At 29.0% G+C, this 19,545-nt stretch overlaps 1 protein-coding gene across 1 annotated transcript; it reads right to left on the bottom strand.

The window, feature by feature from the left end:
• Positions 1 to 1,787: 1,787 nt before the first annotated feature.
• LOC103500393 (serine carboxypeptidase-like 35) lies at positions 1,788 to 6,941 on the bottom strand. Its single transcript, XM_051083140.1, has 8 exons — positions 6,493 to 6,941; positions 4,359 to 4,463; positions 4,044 to 4,232; positions 3,642 to 3,730; positions 3,126 to 3,413; positions 2,882 to 3,018; positions 2,231 to 2,323; positions 1,788 to 2,135 (listed from the first exon to the last, which is right to left on the bottom strand). Exons 1-8 carry the CDS (start codon positions 6,764 to 6,766, stop codon positions 1,874 to 1,876), a joined length of 1,437 nt encoding a protein of 478 aa, XP_050939097.1. The 5' UTR covers positions 6,767 to 6,941; the 3' UTR covers positions 1,788 to 1,873.
• Between the last annotated feature and the right edge of the window lie 12,604 nt (positions 6,942 to 19,545).

The following is a 19,545-nucleotide window of genomic DNA, read 5'->3' as shown; positions in this document are numbered from 1 at the left end:
AATCACGCACGTAGCACGTGCGTAAATTTATAGCCTTTTGAATCTATGAGGCCTTTATTGGGCTTCCAAAACAGATACAGGCCCTCTGGGCTTGGACAATTTAAGGCCCATCGTAAATATAGTTATTTCATATTACATAAAGTTAATTTTTACCTTACGACGACGAAGGTAATAAAACACCGAACTATTTAAGGTTCATATAACAAATTTTACGAAGTTAGCTGTTTTTTAAATATTCAAGGTTTGCCTTTCCGTTTTTCTCTCTCTTTTTTGCTATGACTTTTTTTTTTTCCTTTTTTCTTTTTTTGTTGCGATTTCTTTTCATCATTTTTCTTCTTTTCCTCTATTTTTTTCTCGTTGCGATTTCTTTCTAATTCTTCTTTTTCTTTTTTTCGTTGTGATTTCTTTCTATTGTCTTTCTTCTTTTTCTCTTCACTTTTTTTCTCATTGCCATTTCTTTTCATCTATCCTCTTTCTTCTTTTTCTCTTTTTTTCGATTTCTTTCCATTGTCTTTCTTCTTTTCCTCTTCTTTTTTTACTGCTGCGATTTCTTTCCATTCTCTTTCTTCTTTTTCTTTTTTTTTCTCACCGCGATTTCTTTTCATCATCTTTCTTCTTTTCCTCTTCTTTTTTCGCTACGATTTCTTTCCATCCTCTTTCTTCTTTTCCTTTTTTCCGCTACAATTTTTTTCATCCTTTATTTTCCTCTTCTTTTTTAGGTCGTTTAAATATGGGAAACCAAATCTAAACGAGTACAAAAAATAGCAAAATCTAAAAAATCATGTATAAAGAATCTTGAAAAAAATCATTTAAATTGGAGTAGCCAAATGTAAATAATCGTGTAAAAAAAAGTAAACGATTGTGTAAAAAAACTAAATGTAGACAAATCTAAACGATAGTGTACCAAAAAAAATTAAAAAAATTGTTTAGCTAAATCTAAACGATCGTGTACCAAATTTTGGAAAAAAAAAATCGTTTAGATTTGGGTTCAAATCTAAACGATCGTGTAACCAAATTTAGACGTAACCAAATTAAACGATTATGTAATAAAATTAAACGATATAATTGAAAAAATAAATTGTAGTCAAATCTAAACGATCGTATACCAAATATATTACACGCGTGTATGACGACGTGGTTGACGGGACATTTTTTATATTTTACATGATAGGTCTGTGACCTTTTTCTATTTTCAGAATTGCTTTATACAGTATAAATATTTTGACGCTTTATTATATTTTTAAAAAGATCATTAAAAATTAAATCACAATTTTCTTTCTGATGAAAATTAAATAAAGTTGTTTACTTGAAAATTAAATATTATATTTATAAATATAGTAAAATTTTGAAATATATTAATTATAAACATTAATAAAAGTATAAGTACTTATCATGGATAAATTTTGAATTTTACTATTTTTTTTATATACTTAAAGATAACTCTTGTTTAATAATAATTATACAACATAAAATCTTTTCATTGAATAAATAATTAATAATAGTTATATTGAACCTAATAATTAGAGTTAATTACCGGTGGTTTTATGATAGTATAAATATATTATACCAAACACATTTCGTATCTGGAAAAAATGAAATACAATCGTACTTTTATTGAAAAAAGAAAGTTAAATTTTTTCTCTACATTATAAATACTTGTTTAACAAGCTAGTCAAAAATCTCAAAAGAAAAAAGACCCAAAAGGCAAATCAAGTCAAATTTTACGTGATAACCTTACCATCTTGCATTAATCATAAATCCCTTGATTGAAATAAAGATAGCATACGTCAACAAACAAAAAAAGTTTATTCATATAGTAAGAAGCTTAAAATAAAATAGTTATCAAAGCAAATAATGAAGTCAATTTGAACAACTAGATTTTGGGAGTTACAGGTAAACGATTGCCTGCAAGAAAGTAAACGAATAAAGCGAGTGATCGTTGAGGAGCAAAGATTGGGGCTTGATGGCCTGCCCCTCTAATGGTAGCCAAGGTGAGCCCTTCTTGGTAGGTTTCAACCCAACCAGCCACTTGATGCCTCTCAAACCAAGCCCTCCATTCTTCTTCAACTTTTAGCCCCATTTTGTTTATACTATATCTCGTCGACGTAATTGGTATTCTTCCATCCGTGTCACCACTATAAAATTATATAAATTTATATTGATTAAGTCATATATCATCGACTAAAAAGTAAGAGTTTTCAAGAAGATTAAAAGAAGAGAAATAAACGACCTATAAATCCAAATGCGGTATTGTGCTTGGAGTAACTCTTGAATGATAGGCAAGACAGAATCAGGAGCATCAATCCAATCTTGAATCACATTACTGCCATAAAACATCTTAACAGTAAATTTTTTATATGAAGGTTTTACAAAAGCTAAAAAAACCAAAACTAAATGAGTTAAGAGATATCAAAACAAGGTAAAATTCATCTAACATTTATAAAAGTTGCTGATTCATCCAAGTCTTTCAATTTTTGTATTCAAATGAGAGGCTTCACTTTAAAGTTAAACAAAACTCAATTTAATTTTGTGTTTAATAAAGTTATTAACTAATTCACAGTCCTTTTATTTTAAGAAAAATACCAGTGACTTATTAAAAACAAAGTACTTTTCAATTTTGTATTAAATAATTTTTAAATTTTAAAAAATGTAAAATAATTCATATTTATTAAACAAAATTTAGAGATCTATCAAGTATTTTATAAAATGTAGTGAAACACAATTCTAACTATTAACAAATTTGTTTCTTTCATAGGTTAAATTTTAGAGACCAAACTTTCAATAATAATGGAATATGAAAATAAACATATATATATATATATATATATATGTATGTATGTATAAAAGTTAAAACAAAATAAAGTAACATAGAAATAAGTACCTGCAAGGGGTGTAAGGATATGAAAGTTTGGTAACATTGGCATGAAGAGCCCTTTGAACATCTTCTCTACTAAAGTACTGTTCTGCATAATTTGCACTACATGGATCATACCCTCTTGGTAGCTTACTCCATAATTTCTAAGTAAAAACCAATCAACCATAATTAAGTGAATAAGAAGTACCAACAAAATTAATTCAATTTCACACTAAAGTTTTTCGAGAGAAAATATGAAGTCTCGACTCACATATTTTGAGAAGATTTGAGGAGCAGAAAACATTGAGGAGTGAAGAGAGGAGGAGGAAGCAGAGAGGCAAATTGGAGCATAAATGTTATAGATATCAATTTTGGAGTAAGAAACTAAAAAATCTCTATAGTGATTAAGGCAAGAAAGAGTTAGGTTTTCAATGTCAAGTGAAAAATTGCACTCTTTGAAGATATTGTAATGGAGTTGATCTGATATTATGCCATGACTCCATGCATATTCCACCATTCCCATTGTATCTGTTTCATCATTGATGGCTGCATTTCCAATCTGATTAAATAATAAATAAACAAATCATCATCAAATATTCATTGTTAATTAAAAAAAACTTTTTTTCTTTTTTTTTTTTATCTTTATTCATTTAGATGAACTAAGTTCAACATTTATTAAAAATTTTCAAGTATAGAGACGAAAACCGTATTTTAACTTGCACACAAATATATTAGTACATACAATAGCTAATTAGCAATTAATATTTTTGAAAGAAAGTGAAGTTACCAATAAGCCCTTGAGGTTAACAATCAAATCTTTGGTACAATTTTTGTTTCTCTTATGAATGAGCTCAGCAAGTTGGGGAGCATAATGTCCTTCAAAACAAATATAGAAAACAGAGACAATAATTGATTTAGTATTAGCTTTATTTGGATACCATTTCATAAAAACACACTATATTTTTTCTTTCTTTAAATATGAGCAATGACTAGTACAACCTGAGTTGTAATTAATTTATATACCTTCTCTTTTTATACGCATAAAGATAAAATTAAAGAAAAACAAACGATAGTTCTTTATTTAACAACTAATGAATCACTATCCATGGCAATATATTTATTTGGAAGTTAGGAGATAAAAATCAAAATAGAGTGATAGAAAATAAAAGAAGAAGAAAAGGAATAATACCAGCATAGCTCTCTCCGGCTATATAGAAATGATGAAGTTTGAAATTTGGAAATCTTTTGAACCAACCAATAAGAAAAGCATAAGAATCTTGGGCAGTGATTTTATCTCCAAGCTTTTCTAAATCTGTTGATTTGTTTGTGTATGAAAATCCCACTCCAACTGGTGACTCCAAAAACAGCATATTTGCAGCTGTTGCAAAAATAAAAAAAAATATATAAAAACACTTTTATTATTATAATTAATCAATTAGAGATTATAAATATGTGGGAAAAGAAAAAAGGACTTTGAAATTGGGGAATGTGTATATATATGTACCTTTATTCCAAGAGAAAGGGTTGAGTTTTAGGGTGCCATTGGTTTGAACAAGGAAAGGCCCAAGTTCTTGAGCAGCCCCATATGCTATGGAAGAGCACCCTGGCCCTGTTCATATTCAATTATATACACTCAATATCAAATAATCAACTTCTTCCTAAACCATTCAATTCTACCTCCCCATCCCATTTTTTCTTTCATTGAAAAACCTCTATATTAATTACAATAAATCATCCCTTGGCCTTCAAGTTTATAACTAAGCCTAGAGGACTAAAACACAATTTTACAACTGGACTAGTTACAATAATACTTTATATTTATTTTGATTTTTAATGTTAAATTAAGTTTTATCCGTGTAATATAATAATAATAATTAAATAAATGATAAAATATACTTTTCTATTTGAATCATGAAGTTTCAAAAGATATACTTCTACGTTTAAGTTTTGAGTTTAATTTCTATTTGATTTTTAAATTTTAAAATACTAAAATTTCACCTTCTTTTTCTTTTCTTAATTTTCTATCGCAACAAAAACTGATTGTTTATTCTAAATTAGTAAACTCTTTTTAAGAATAGAAATATAATATTTAACAATTAAGAATCAAATAGAAATTAAACTTAAATTTTAAAGGTAAAAATGTAAAAGGTTAAAATTTAAAAAGATGGGTAAAAATATAGTCAAAACTTTAGGGAGTAGAATGATATTATTATTTTCTATATTATATAAAACCATGTGATGTATTTGAATGTTAGAGATAATGATAGACAAAACAATCTTAATCTTCAAGTTTTACTAAATTACTTTGATTTTCTAATAAAAGCAGTGAAGTAGTGTGTGTGTATAAAGCTTTTCAATATAAATACTCAATTAAAAATATATTTTGGTGTTTAAACTAACAAATATATATATATATATATATATATATATATATATATATATATATATATATATATATATATTTTTACAAAAATCAATTGTATTTGAATTATTTTATCAAATAACATTTAAATAAAAAATTATTAATTAGTATGTAAGAGGAGAATATGGTTTTATTAGAATATGTTGTAATGTAAATGAAAAATAAAAATCGATGGAAAAAAACATTGATACATTTTGGTTAATTTATATTATAAAATATTAAAAGATATAGAATAAATAGAATAAATAATATTGAATTGTATAATTAAGAATATTAATATTAGGTTAAAAATATAGACAAAAGTTACATCAACCAACAATCATAGAGTAACACTGAAGCCATTTTCCACAAAAAATACATGCCTTTATATAATTTCAAAGCGGCAGAAATCTTTGAAAATGTTTTTGTTTTCTTCCCCTTATATTTATTTTAAAATTTTCACTCTTTTTTTTTTTTAATTTGGAAAAATCTTTCAATTATTGTGTTTTTTTAATTTTATTTTTCATAAAATGTTAAAAGGTACTTGGTAAAAAAAAAAATTCTATTTGTATTGATAATTCTATTAATATGTAATCAATATTTAAGATTATTTAATTAATATTACATAAGAAAATGACAAAAGTTATTTTATGGGTTTGAATAACATATTATAATTAATCGCACATGTGTTTCCAAATTAAAGTTGATTCTTATTCATAGTTTACTTTTAAATAAACAAAACTTAAAGTATGTAAATACGTCAAAGAAAAAAAAGAATATAAAAGGAGAAACAAAGCACACCTACTCACGAGGTCAAGTCGGGAATGTTGTTTATAAAAAGAGTAACCAAGCTTTTATATATATATATATTACTTTGATATATATTAAGCTAATTAGTCCTTATACTTTCATGAAATATTTCTTACGTATGATTAGTAGAAAAATATCAATTTGTATTAAGTTAGATCTTAAATTAATAATTATATTAATTTAAAATTTGAATATTGAGAATTGTATCAATTTAGATCATAAATGTATATATCAATTTTAAATTTATATAATTGTATTAATTTTAATTTACATCACATTCTATTTAGATGCACTTATGAAAATTACGTTTAAATTAATACATTTATAGAAGTTTAACTTTTAAATAATCATGTACGTGAGAAGAGAGATTGTTATGAAAAGCAAGAGAATAGGGAGTAAATAAAAATGAGAAAGAGAAGAGAGTTACCTCCATTGAGCCAAAGAACAAGAGGCTTATGAGCGACGTCGTTTTGAGCCTCAAAGAACCAGTAAAACAGAGCCTTCTCCTCACTCGGCCGGAGTTTAATATAACCGGCATAGTGCCGGAACTCCACCGGCGGCTGGTTTGGCAAGTCGACCACTCTGTCAGCCTCTCTCCGTGCGGAATGATAATCTCCGTCGTCGAATTCCGACGAGAAAACTGCGGACGTAGAGAGTAGTAAAGTGAAAAACAAGGGGAAGAAATTCAGAGAATGTGCCATTGCCGATTAAAGGGCAAATATTTTGTTCTGTCTTTTGTAATTGAAGAGAAGAGAGAGAGAGAGAGAGAGAGAGAGAGAGAGAGAGAGAGAGAGAGAGAGAGAGAGAGAGAGAGAGAGAGAGGATGGATTTTGATTTTGGAGAGGGAAAAGTGAAGAATTAAGATTAGATGTAAAAAGGAGGAGAGTGTGTGCCATTAAAAACTTTTGTTTAGTTATGTACTCTCTCTACCTTTTTTTTTTCTTTTTTTCTTCTCTTTTCTTTTCAATTTTTATAGAAAAAGCCTTTTCTTTAGAAAAAGAAATAAAATGTAATCATTTTTTTTTTTTTTTTAAGTTTAAATTTGAATGTAATCCTCCAACTTTTGAGATTGTTCCGTTTAAGACCTTTATTACTATCTTAAAATAATAACTTTGGGTTCAATTTTTTATTTTTTAAATGAAAAGTTCAAATTTTATTTTTTTAGAAAAATTTGTGCATTTAATGCCTATGTTTCTTCTTTTAAACAAAACAATCATTGAAGTAATTTTTTTATTGGAGACATTTTAATATACACAATTTCATAGTTGTTGATAAACTCTGATCATTGTCAATCAAATATGTTGAAATGTTATGAATTCACATGCATTATTTATGAGTTATTTATAATTTTAATTCTATGGTTTAGAGAAGTATAATGTAAAATTGAACTTTATAAAATAGTGACATCATATTGTATTTTGAAAAATTCTTTCTAATAATATTGTTCTTCTCATGTTTAATGGACTTAGCTTAATAAACTAATTAAATATATCTTTATCGATCTCTATATGTTTTTGTTGATTTCATAATATAATCTAAATACTTCACTATATTTGTAAATATACTTAACCGTTTAATTTGTCATCTACAATAATTTATTATTATTATTATTATTTAAAGTTATTATATGGCATTTAAATATTCAATTTTTTTTTTATTTTTATGAATTACACTCCATTCCAATCTAATAATGAAAAACTAATATTTGAAATTAAACTGTTAAAATTGTAAAATATTATTTTAAATAAAAAAAAAACTTCTATATATATATATATTAAAATATCACACCCTATTTATAATATACGACAGTAAAGGGCTATATTTGGTTATTTTTTTATAAAAATTATGGTTGATTTGGACACCACGTTGGAAGGGTTTAGTAGCAATAATTTTGTTATTTTAGAAGGGAGTTTGTGAAAAGAGGGCATTGAATTAAAAGGCCCAAGTCCCATTATAGAAGAGGTTGAGCTATATATTACTATTTTGGGTTTAGGGTTATCTTCTTGAATTAAACACCTCATCAAAGTGAAAAGAATTATATATTATATTCATGTGTGAGTGTATTATTAACTTTGGCTCTTATATATATAATGCCTAACAATCCAACAAAATTGATGTCAAAAAATAAGCATTATATTTCAATATTTGAAATTCCCTCTTTTCTAATTTAAAGCATTAATGAGTAGAAGATTGAAACAATTATTTCAACTATTGTACTAAAAGGTGGAGTTTTTTGTTTTTAAATAAAAAAGTTGTCTTCTAATTTGTCTTTTACTTTTTTGTTGTCATATTCATAAACAGATAAATCAGAAGAAAAGCAAGTTGGCAGTCCAAAATGATTAGAGAAAAATATCAATGTGTTATTGTCGTTATAATTGATGTCTTTTAGAGATGACTCTGATAGATTAAAGTAAATAGAAGATCGTTATCGATAGAACTACTTCAATTAAGGGTAGACTTTTAGTACTAATCACTACAAGAAATTAGAGTTCTCCCAACATAGAGAAAGACGTCGACAGAAAAATCGTCGGGAATAACTCGCTCTTCCGACATCAAGCATTAGACATCGGGAGCAAAAGCTTTTCCCGACGTATTATACTAGGCGTCGGGAAAGCCCCGTCGTAATTTAGGACGAATTAATTATGACGAGCATGTATCCCCGATGTTATGTTTTATGTGTCGGGAACGATGTCGAGAATAAGGTCCATTCCCGACGACGTTTTGGCCGTCGTAATTTACGACGAATTAATTACGACGAGCATGTATCCTCGACGCTATGCCTTATGCGTCAGGGACGACGTCGGGAATAAGGATCATTCCCGACTGTGTTATGGTGCGTCGGGAAATGGTGCAAATTTCCAACGTCGTAAGTGGGATCTCCCGATGTTTTCGTGATGCGTTAGGAGATCCCCTATAAATTCATTTCAGTTATATGAATCACAGAACCAAAACGAACGAAAGAGTAAGAAAGGGAGAGACGAACCGCCTGCCGTCGTGCCCTGTGCATTAAGTTAAGTTTAAAATTCTTGTCGTCGTCTGCCGTTGTGCATTAAGGTAAGTTTAAAATCCTTAATTTTTAGGTTTAGGGTTCTTCTTTAAAATTGTTTTAGGTATTTTTCTATTTTTGTATTGAATGTGTGTTAAATTTGTTAAATTGAAATTTGAGGGGGGAGGGGGGTTTAAATTGAAAATGTAATATGTGTTAATATTGTTCTTGCTATCTTGCAGTTATGGTAGCCTGTTTGTGTTGAATAACTTTGTTGTTGATTTGGGATGACTATCTTGCAGTTATGGTAGTAGTAATAATCCTTTTGATGAAGGAACTAGTAGTAGCCAATTTAATGAAGAAGATGATATGTCGGTATGCTAAATGATTTACAAGCCCCGATTGAACAAGAAGAGGAAGTAGAAGAACGTCGTTTGGAAGATGAAATGCCGATAAATGTTGGGGTAGATATAGATGAAGATAGAACAAACATATTTAAGGACTTATTGAATGAAGCACGTAATGAGTTGTACCCTGGTTGTTCTGAATTTTTGTCGTTAAATTTTTGGTTAAGTTGATGCATGTGAAGGTTCTAAATGGTTGGAGTAACAAGTCCTTCGACATATTGTTAGAAATCTTAAGAGCAGCGTTTCCAATGTGTAGTACTATTATCCCTAGTTCATTTTATAAAGCAAAACGAAAACTTCGTGACTTGGGCTTGAGATACGAGACTATTTGAGAATGACACTCTGTGCAGGACTGACATTGATCCCACAATTGTTGAAAGACCGGTTATGCATCATGTCACTGACGACTTCATCGACGATGTGGATGAACACTTGTCACATGCAAGTGACAACTGACAAGTGTTCATCCACGAATTATAGTAACCCACGTACACACATATTTATGTATTTTATATATTTGATTGTAGCTATGTGTTCATATTTGCTTATTGAATGCTTGTTTTCTATGTCCAGAGACATTATGTCATACACACGTAATAATTTTCTGGAGACGGACGCTATGTTCCTTGAGTTTGAGGACAATTTAGATAACCTTGCGGGAGGGTCATCATTCGTGGATGACAATGCAAGTGAGTTTAAGAATTTCCTTCATTTTAACTTAGGATTATTTCATGTTTTTTTCTCTGTAACATTATATGTTATTATAATTTATTGAGCATGGTCATCTTCTCAACCACCTACGACTACGACTCTTAGGAGACATACGCAGTCTCGACTCTTAGAGTTGGAGTGCCACGTTGCAGTCAATGGGCGCATTCCGATGACGATCGTCCCTGGAGCAGAGAAGCCTATTTCCCCACATGTCGTTCGCTTCAGCCAGGTGATAGGCGTGTGCGTGCGAAAGATATTTCCCGTCCACTGCCTTAAGTGGGCGGACGTTGGCAGAAAATACATTGAGGTCGTCAAGGGCGACCTCCAGGTAATTAAGTCCACTACATATTTATGATTTCATTTGAAATATATCTAAGTTAACAAATCTAATGTGTTATTTTTATAATGTGTAGCGGTTTTTTGTGCTTGATTTCAATGATCACGCAATGAATAGGTTTGTTGAGCATCAGATGCTCACCACCTTTAAAGAGTTTCAGGGCGACTGTCATAGACACTTCAAAAAGTACAGCAACCCCGAGGAGGCTCGTGCCAACCCACCAAACGTATTGGTTGGACGTCATGAGGATTGACACTTTCTCTGCGACCACTACATGAGCCATGCATTCTAGGTATTTGTCATGCTTAATTATGATTTCAACTTTTAATATGTGTAAGAAATAAACAATATTATTGTTTTCATACAGGAGCAATCACGGACAAATAAGGCTGCTAGATAGAAGCAGCCTTACAATCATAGTAACGGGTTAAAGTCGTTTCTACAATGACAGCACGAGCTCGCCGAGAAAAAAGGGGAGTCGGTCGACCGTGTGAAGTTGTTTCGGAAAACACACGTTCGAGCCTGGACGTTCATGTCGTAGGCCGCAGAGGATGCGCATGTAAGTTATCAAACCAACACTTATGCCCTTATTAATTATCCTCTTTCATTATATATTTTTGCGTTACCTAACTTAGTTTTTAAATTTGTTGCAGAATCAAATGTTGGAACTCCAGTCCCAGCCTACCCTAGAGGGTACTCAGCCACTCTTCGAGGATGAGATATGCAATCAGGTGTTGGTAGACGACTAGGCTACTCAAAAGGCCTTGGTTGGGGACCCAAGACGACGAGTGCGAGCAGTTCCACGATGTCATGTTTTAGTCGGCCACAGAAATAGAGATTCAAATACAAGTTAAACTTGATTAAGCTTTAGAACAGATTGAATTGCAAGATAGAAATTACCAAGCATTAGCTTCAGAAATGTAACAAATGTGAAAGCTGATACATGACATGACTCGGGCACAACAAAGACCACCACATGATCCTTAGCTTTGCTGTACGTATATATGTTCCCATTATTCTTAAGTTTTTGCAATTATAGTATACAATGATGCTATGGATATATGTACTAAACTTAGCTACTTTTGTATCATTGTAGGACCCACGATGTAAAATGGCACGTACTAGCCTCATTAGGAGACGTATGACTTTGTTTGTGCTTTTTTGTATTCTGAATACTAGATTTTTTTTTTATTATTAACGCTATTATGTTTTTTGAATTATGAATATTATGAATATCTTTCTTTTTTAATTTTTGTTTGTATTTCGTAATTTATTAATTTAAATTAAATTTACTTTAATTTAATCCAAAACGAATGTCATTATTTCACAAAAATAGAGAACTTGTTTAAGCAAAAAAATAATAATAAATTAAAATTACATATTTTAAAAAAATTACATGTAAAAAGGAATTTTCGACACAACATTGTTGGGTTTTATGTCCTAAAACTCGTAGATAGTAAATATAATCAATTGACTGCCATTAATAAAGTGTTTTATTATTATAATTTCAATAAGTGTTATTGATTATATTATTAGTTTTGTCTTAATAATCTAAATCCAATAAACTAACATCCTAAGCTGTTTGATGAGTCTTGAACAGTATGTAGAGACATACAGGGATCAATGTTCAAGATCAGCTTAAAGGGTCTATAGTATAGGGTTAAGGTTAGGTACCTTATCCTGTTAACACTATAGATACGACTCACTTTGTATTTGATACAAACACATTGATCCAATGTGTTCATGTATGCGACATGCGAGTGAGGGTATCCTATGCAATGAGTTTGCATAAGACTGGACCACGAAATAATAATCACCAGATGTAACTCCGTTAACTAGTTGGATTTCTATTTCATTAGGATGACCTAGGTGACTTAATTTTAATCCTGAGTGTATTATGAACTCCTGTTTGCGAGGGATTGTCCTTTGATTTGTACGGGTGAGAGTGGCCAAATTACCGACTCAATATGCTTATCATTTTAGGGACAAGACCGAGTGGAGAGTTGGGAACATAATCACACAAGATGGAATTCACTCCTTCCCACCTTTAGGGTAAGTAGATAAGTGTTTCCTTAAATAGTGTATCCGGGACTTGAACAAAGGGTCCTATCCTCTCTATGGCACGAGAGGGGTTTTTGTTTAGTGGTTGGACCATAAACAGGTTGTTCATTAGAGGAGCACTGATATTTAAGGACTAGAGGTAACCCATGGGTAAAATGGTAATTTGACCCAGCTGGTGTTACGAACACTTGTGAAGGACTAACTTACTGGTATTGGTCTATATCCGTAAACACAGAAATATATCTACAGTGAGAAGAGTTCAGCTGTGAGTCTTAACGAATATTGATTAATGTAGTTAATGAGTTTAGCTAATTAATCTCATATCATTGTAGCTTCTAATCTGTAGGTCCATTAGGTCTCCTTCCTAGCTCATAAAGAGTAATGAGATTTATTTATATTGGTTGTAATTTGAAATGTTCAAATTTACTTTGGGAATTAATATAATGTATATTGATACATTATAATATAAAGTTTATATTTTAATTAGACTTTATTATATAAATTTAATTTTGGATATGATTCAAAATTAAATTACGAGAGAATAAAATATTTGAATAAGTTCAAATATTAGTTTAATTTGAATTAGATTCATATTAAAACTATAAGTTAAAATTTAATGTGTATATGATACATATTAAAACTGTAGGTTATGAAAGAAATTTATATTTGAATATGATTTAAATTATTGATTAAATTAAATATAAGATATTTAATTTAGAAATTATTAATTGGAGAATTAATTAATAGTTTAGTTTAATTTGATTTAATTAAATTAATTAAATTAAAACTATAGGTTATGCGAGAGATATTCAAAACTATAGGTTATGCGAGAGATATTCATTTAAATATGATTTAAATGAAAATATTAATTAAATATGATTTAACTAACTATTAAATTAATTAATTATTTAATTAAATTAATTAATTAATTAAATATATATTAATTTAATAATTATTATTAAGTTAATAGGGTTCCCACGTTCTCATTTATTATCTCAAACTTCCCACTTCGTGTGAAGAAGTAGAAATACTTTGCGTAACAATCAAAAGGGATGAGTTATGCGAAGAAGAAGCTCCATTCTCTCTGAAAAAATTCTCTCCGTAGAGAAAAATTCCCTTATTCCAATTTTGGTTCCCACAAACCATCTCAATCAGAAAATAGGAAGTTTCCAAATGGTGATGCCCAAATTGGTGATTGGTAAATTTAGAGTCGTCAACGAGCGTACGTTTCCTTCTCTGTATTTTTCTTCAAAGCATGTTTAACTATCAAAATTGTTTTTGTAATTTTTGTCAATGTATTGGTAATTTTAAGGTTCCAATTAAAATTAAGTTTCTGTAATTCTTGCGCTGTAAAGGGCTTTCATCCCTTCTAACATAACGTCGAGAATAGGATGTACACAACACGTCGGGATAGTACTCCTGACACGCGTTTGACGTCGAATAAGGAAATGTCAAGATATGGAATTTCCAACGCAATGAAAAGCGTTGGCATAAGAGACGTCGGGAGAGGTGTTCCCGACGCCGTGTTGGTCATGCGTTGGGAATTCATCTCCCGACACATTTCTTTCGACGTGCGTCCCGACGTAGTAAACAACGTAGGAAAAAGATATCCCGACATTTTTGTAGCTTCTTCCAACGTCATTGTGCGTCGGGAGTCTCCCGCCTCTTGTAGTGAATAGATTTTTATTTATTAGTTTGATTTTGATCTTGATTTCATTTACCATGTGGGTTGTAGTGGATTGGTGAACGAATTGCTTTAAAGTTCCATAAGTTAATTAGGGTTCATATATTCATATTCTCTTTATGGCTTTAGGGTTAATTAAAATTCATGATATATTGTTTAATTTGCCTTATTTTACCAGCTTTGAAGAATCAAAATTTTATTTAGGTGTGAACAAATTTTTTGTTTTTAAAAGTCTCATATTTCAAATCTTTTCGGTTTATGCTTTCACGTAGTCGAACTGTGTAAATAAATGATCAGTTATCTTTGCACAAATTGATAAAATATTAGAATTAAGTATAGTTATTTTTTATTGAAAAAAGTTAAAAAAAAAGAAGTGATTAAAACAACCCTATGGTTTCAAATCATCTCTTAGTTAATAAAGCTTTAAGTTTACATGTGTGCTGGTCCAATTAAATTCTCTTTTCTATATTGTTTTGTTTGAAATTAAGATTAATTAAGAGTGTCTTCTCAAAAATATAAAAAAATGACAAAATATTTACACTTTATAGAACAATTCCAAAAACGAAAAAAGTCCACAAGTCCACCGTATAAAATACCAAAAATACCCCGTCAACCACGTCGTCAATAACACGCATGTAATATATTTGTGATTTATACACGATCGTTTAGATATGGTTCAATATATACGCGATCGTTCAGATATGGCTACAATTTATACGCGATCGTTTATATATGACTACAATTTATCTTTTCAATTCCATCGTTTAATTTTGTTACAAGATTGTTTAGATTTGGGGACCCAAATCTAAATGATTTTTTTTTAAAAAAAATTCATACACGATTTTTTTAATTCTTTTGGTACACGATTGTTTAGATTTATTTACACGATCGTTTGTCTACTCCAATCCAAATGAATTTTTTTTCAAGATTTATTATACACGATTTTTTTTCTTTTTTTTATTCAATCGTTTACTTTTTTAAATGATCGTTTACATTTGGTTACTCCAATCTAAATGATTATTTTTCGAGATTCTTTATACACGATCTTTTAGATTTTGCTATTTTGTTGTACACAATCTTTTATATTTGATTACCAAATGAAAAGACGATGGAAAGAAATCGCAGCGAAAAAAAAAAAAAGAAAAAGTAGAAAGACGATGGAAAGAAATCGAAGTGAAAAAAACAAAAAGGAAAATCGATGGAAAGACTAAACAACATAAATAAAGAATTGAAAAATAAGAAAGATGATGGAAAGAAATTACAAAAAAAGAAAAAAAGAAAAACGAAATCGCAAGAAAAGATGGAAAAGACGAAGAAGACGAATCACAAACAAGAATAGAAAGACACAAGTCAAAAATAGCTAACTCTTACCATTAATTTTCACTTCTATGAGAATTCGTTGATACATTTATTTTTGTCATTGTATGATCATATAATTTTAATAAGTGAAAGTTTAGATTACAATTTTTCATCTTTTAGAACTTTGAATGCTTAATTTTTATAATGGAAAAGTTTTAAGGGTACATTAATTCTTATCCACCATATATAATATAATATATATATATATATATATATATATATATATATATATATATATATATATTTAGGAGTTTGAGCGTTTTGCATTAAAGAAAGAGTTTGAAATGAGTCATTTTCCACTTTTATTGTGTAGGGGAATTAAATTTAGGGTATAGGGGAAGCCTAAAGATATGATCTATGTTGGATACCAATAATTCATTAATTCCCTCAAAGGTTCTCAATGGTGAATGTTATAATCATGAGATGTTGACTCCCAATACCAATTTGAACACACAATTGTCAAAATGTGTTTACCATCATTTCAAAACCATAGGTGTCCATTTTTTTTATTTTTTGTTATTGTTAATTGCTGTACATTCCTAGCATTTGTATTTAATTTGATGTATGAATGTGATACACAATAATCACTTGATTATTAAATTGTGCATGTGGTGAGACAAAGTGAAGAAGGTAGGAAAGTAGAATCCATGTGTGTAGTAGGCAGTTGAGGAGTAGAGAAGTTTGGATTTGTTTGGCCAAATAGGAGAGGACAGGCATTGCACATAATCTAATTGATTCTGTTACAACACTACAAACAAAAACCAAATTAAGCAGCACTACTATGGTGTAACATTTCATGGTCTCAATGCCCTTCACCTAGTAGTGGTGATGTGTTACATACATACCTCAAACAACCCTACTCTCTACACCCACTTTAATAGTTAGTTTACACATTTATCGAAAAACTTTATATTCAAATCCCTTCATTTCAAATATAATCTTTTTCTAACTCAACTATATCCACTTTAGTCTTTATAGCTTCAACTTAGTGGCTCAAACAATATCGTGTGTTGCGCGCGGTTTTCAAAGAGAAACAACTAAATGTGAAAAAGGCAACACTACAAAAAAAAAAAAAAAAAAAAAAAAGTCCATTAACTCTATAGTTTGGGTAAAAAAATATCCCTAAGATTTCAAAAACTTTAAAAATGTCATTGAACGTTCAAAAAGGGTTCAAAAATACCCTAAACCTGTTTTGGATGGAGACTTAAAGTTTTGTTTCACAAATACTCTTAAACAATTGAAAAGTTTCATAAGTACTCTTGAACTTGAAAAAAGTTTTAAGAATATACTCCGATCTAAATATTACACCAATTTTCTTACCAATCAAAATAAAAATAAAAAATTTAAATTAAAACCATGTTTTTAAATTTATTTAACTATTATCACATAACCACAAATACAACTAATTTTAGTCGTTATTATTGTAACTAACATACAATTAATTGTCAAATGAAAAAATATATTTGATTATTAACACACGGTGATAGTCTATTAGATGATCTATCAATGTGAATTTTTTTTATTTGACTAGTTATTGTCTTAGTATGTTTTAAGGAGGTTTCTTTCTTTTTTTTTTTTTTTAATTTCGTGAGATTTTGTAAAATTTTATGTTTAAACATTGATATTAAGGGATTTATCGAAGTTTTAATTTTACGTAAGTTTTGATTTCGATGAACATTATTTCAAAAAAAATTATAAAAACAAAAAATTTAAAAAATAAATTTAAATTAGTAAATAAATAATTTATTATTTTTAAATAAGTAAATATGGCTATTATTTATAATATTGTTATTTTAATGTTTATTTTTTGTGATTTTTGAATTTGTCAACAATGTAATGGGAAATATCGATTCATCTTTTCTAGATATTGAATCCATCGAAATGTAAAAATATAAAATTTAAAACTATGATTTTAACTTAAAATTTTGGTTTTTATTTTGGATGATAAAAAAAACTGAGGTAAAAATTAGATTAATTAGAGTTTTTTTAAAACTCTTTTTTTTTTTTTTTTTTGAAGTTTAAGAATATTTATGAAACTTTTTTATATGTATTTTTGAAACAAAACTCTAATCATTTTCATTTAAAACTAACGGATAATAATAGTTCTGCATTTTTTTAACTTTTAGAAGTATAAAAATATTTTTGACATTTTTCTATAATTTAACCTATAAAAGATTACCAGTTTCTTTTTTTTGTGGAAACAGATTCAAAATTGGTTACATGCTTACAATTATTTGTAGAGATCTCCTCCATTTTTGACCTTTTTGTTGTTTTCAAGTGCTTTAAATTTTACCCTCTCCTCATTCTCAGGGCACCCATCACTTCACACTTGTATTAAATTCCCTCTTTGTCACCACATTTTTGATCAATGGTTTAAATGCAGCTGCCCTACTACATAAATATATATTATGGGATGATTTGAAGAGTGATGATCGAAGATGAGTAAAAACTTCAAAGAGCAGCGAAAACACAATCCCAAGACGGAAGACAAAACTACGTACGTACTCTAATTATAAGGAAAAATAATGTATATCCAATAATGCCAACCACCACCACCCATTGACTTTATACAAAAGTAAAGAACACCATCTTGGAATATTGGGTTTAAGTCCACTCTAAATTTGATTATGTGTTGGAGTTACAAATTCTTGTGATTATTAATTATTTGTTGGATTAAGGAACACAAACCACTCTACACTTCTAATATAAGAAGATATATATTAAAAACAAAATTAAGTACACTTCATAGTGTTTTAAGAATTAATTATTTTGTTTTTTCCGGTAAAAAAAACACACTTTTAAATAACACCTTTAATTTGTCCACTCCTTTACATATACAACGATCCTTATTTTTCACAGAAAAAAAAATATGTGAGGAAACTTTTGTTGAATACTAATTTAAAATGTAATCATATATCATATAGATGGTTCTATATTAGAGGGTGGTAGAAATAGTGGAGGACAATCCAGAGTTGACATTATATAAAAATCAAATAAAACAATTCAAACTTTATCCTTGATTCTGTCTAACACGTGTTTATATAGAAAATTACTCAAATCATTCTTGTGGTTTGGGCATAATTTGAGTTTAATGGATAATATATTGTTGGGAAGTTTCAATTGGTCCATTTGGTTTAGTAAAATTTTCTCAAATTGGACGGATCATTATCTTCATGATTTTTTTACTTTTGATAATTAATAATTAACAAAGTGAATTAAACACCCATATCTAAAAGTAGTGTCAACCCAAAAATGAGAAACAATAATAATTCTACAACTAATTGTATTGTATATCAAAGAAGCAAATAGATAAAAATGAAGATGCATTGAGAGAATAGCTAATTTTTCTCAACTGCCCCAAATCCTCTTTAATTTAATTAAAATTTTGGAATTACAAACTCACATACTCAAACTTATCACATAGATAGCAATCATGATATATATATATAGGTCTAAATTCAAGTAAAATTATAACAATTTGTTGTCTAAATGTGGGTATTTATTCTAAGTATATACATTGGGTAAACTTGTGGGATTTAAATTGTCAAAATCTAAACAAAAAAGCACGAAAAAGTGTAGTTGATTCCGACCCTTTTATTAAAAAAAAAAAAAAAAAAGGACAACACACAACCGGCGATCGAGTTACAAAGCAAATTTTAATTAACCATTTCCAACAATAATAACATAAAACCCAGCAAAATAATAGTATGAAAATACACATAATCTAAGATAATTTAGGATTTATTTTACTGTAATTTGGACTATTGTAATTTACACTTAAACACAAATCATAATAATAACACAAACTATGCTCAGAGTGAAAATGTCCAAAAAAACTTTTAATTTTACTAAAAAAAACTAAAAGAGAGATAGAGAGAGAGAGATAGTGAAAAATGGAGTGGTTGTGTCTTGGTTGGTGCTCCTACAAATACCCC

The sequence above is a fragment of the Cucumis melo genome, chromosome 4 (genome assembly GCF_025177605.1).
Source record: "Cucumis melo cultivar AY chromosome 4, USDA_Cmelo_AY_1.0, whole genome shotgun sequence".
Classification (NCBI taxonomy): Eukaryota; Viridiplantae; Streptophyta; class Magnoliopsida; order Cucurbitales; family Cucurbitaceae; genus Cucumis; species Cucumis melo.
This window is presented reverse-complemented; position numbering and strand designations above follow the sequence as displayed.

Excerpts from the sequence above, each read along its gene's own strand:
- LOC103500393 (XM_051083140.1), bottom strand. The coding sequence starts at position 6,766 with ATGGCACATTCTCTGAATTTCTTCCCCTTGTTTTTCACTTTACTACTC. Across the intron at positions 4,233-4,358 it reads CCCTTTCTCTTGGAATAAAG|CTGCAAATATGCTGTTTTTG; the intron begins GTACATATATAT and ends TTTTTGCAACAG. Across the intron at positions 3,414-3,641 it reads TTAACCTCAAGGGCTTATTG|ATTGGAAATGCAGCCATCAA; the intron begins GTAACTTCACTT and ends TTATTTAATCAG.